The sequence below is a fragment of the Equus quagga genome, unplaced genomic scaffold, assembly GCF_021613505.1.
Source record: "Equus quagga isolate Etosha38 unplaced genomic scaffold, UCLA_HA_Equagga_1.0 196140_RagTag, whole genome shotgun sequence".
NCBI lineage: Eukaryota > Metazoa > Chordata > Mammalia > Perissodactyla > Equidae > Equus > Equus quagga.
In genome coordinates this window covers 1-1,060 of record NW_025798056.1, presented here as the reverse complement: position 1 = coordinate 1,060, position 1,060 = coordinate 1, and the positions used below count along the sequence as shown (strand labels likewise).

Genomic DNA, 1,060 nt, shown 5'->3' with positions numbered 1-1,060 from the left:
TCTGACTCAGAAAAGAAGGAACAGATGCCTCTAACCCCTCCAAGGTTTGATAATGATGAAGGGGACCAGTGCTCAAGACTCTTGGAATTAGTGAAAGATATTTCTAGTCATTTGGATGTCACAGCCTTATGTCACAAAATTTTCTTGCACATCCATGGACTCATTGCCGCTGACCGCTATTCCCTGTTCCTCGTCTGTGAGGACAGCTCCAACGACAAGTTTCTTATCAGCCGCCTCTTTGATGTTGCAGAAGGTTCAACACTGGAAGAAGCTTCCAATAACTGTATCCGCTTAGAATGGAACAAAGGCATTGTGGGTCATGTGGCAGCGCTTGGTGAGCCTTTGAACATCAAAGATGCGTATGAGGTAAACAGGGAGCCTTTGGAACCCTGGAGATGGGTTGGGGAGGGGAACATGGGTAGGCATTGGACAACTACTGTGAATGGGGGTGTTATTAAAAACTGAGATGTATGCAATAAGATAACTGAGAGGTAGTAATTTGTGTACTTAGTTAAAACTAGAATGTATGGTAGGAACTTTCCTGTCTTTTAAATCTTTTTTACTGGTGGTTGAGTCAAGGATATGAACCTGAGAAAAATCTTATCTTATTTTTCTCGTTAATGATAATTTAACATAGCTCATCTCATAGTTATAGTCTGTCATCACTATACATATTCCTATCTGTTATTTCCATGTCTGAGGATTTTACTGAGATTCCAAGATGATAGGTCCAAAAACTGTCAAGAAACCAAACTCATAGGCTTTTAAAAATTCATTCATTCATTCATTCATTCATTCATTCAATCATATTCACTCATTCAAAGTCTCACTGACACCAAAAAAGTTTGATTTTCTGTCTTTCCATCCTTTCTTCCGTTTAGTTATATGTTATGTATAGTTGCTATACATTATGCTATAGTTATGTATAAGTCTTTAATTAAGGACTTAAAGATTATACTATATGATTCTTCAAATTTTCTATTTAAAATAATCATTTTTATTGATAGAATTATGGGTTTTAAACAAAGCATCTTAATTGAATGACACTTGATATATTTAT

The 1,060-nt window shown here is 36.0% G+C and overlaps 1 protein-coding gene across 1 annotated transcript; it reads left to right on the top strand.

The window, feature by feature from the left end:
* Positions 1-6: 6 nt before the first annotated feature.
* On the top strand, positions 7-366 carry LOC124233328 (cGMP-specific 3',5'-cyclic phosphodiesterase-like; the record flags this gene model as incomplete). The annotated part of the gene is made up of 1 exon (XM_046650474.1): positions 7-366. A coding segment is annotated over one exon (360 nt), but the record flags the coding sequence as incomplete, so codon positions are not given.
* Positions 367-1,060: the final 694 nt, after the last annotated feature.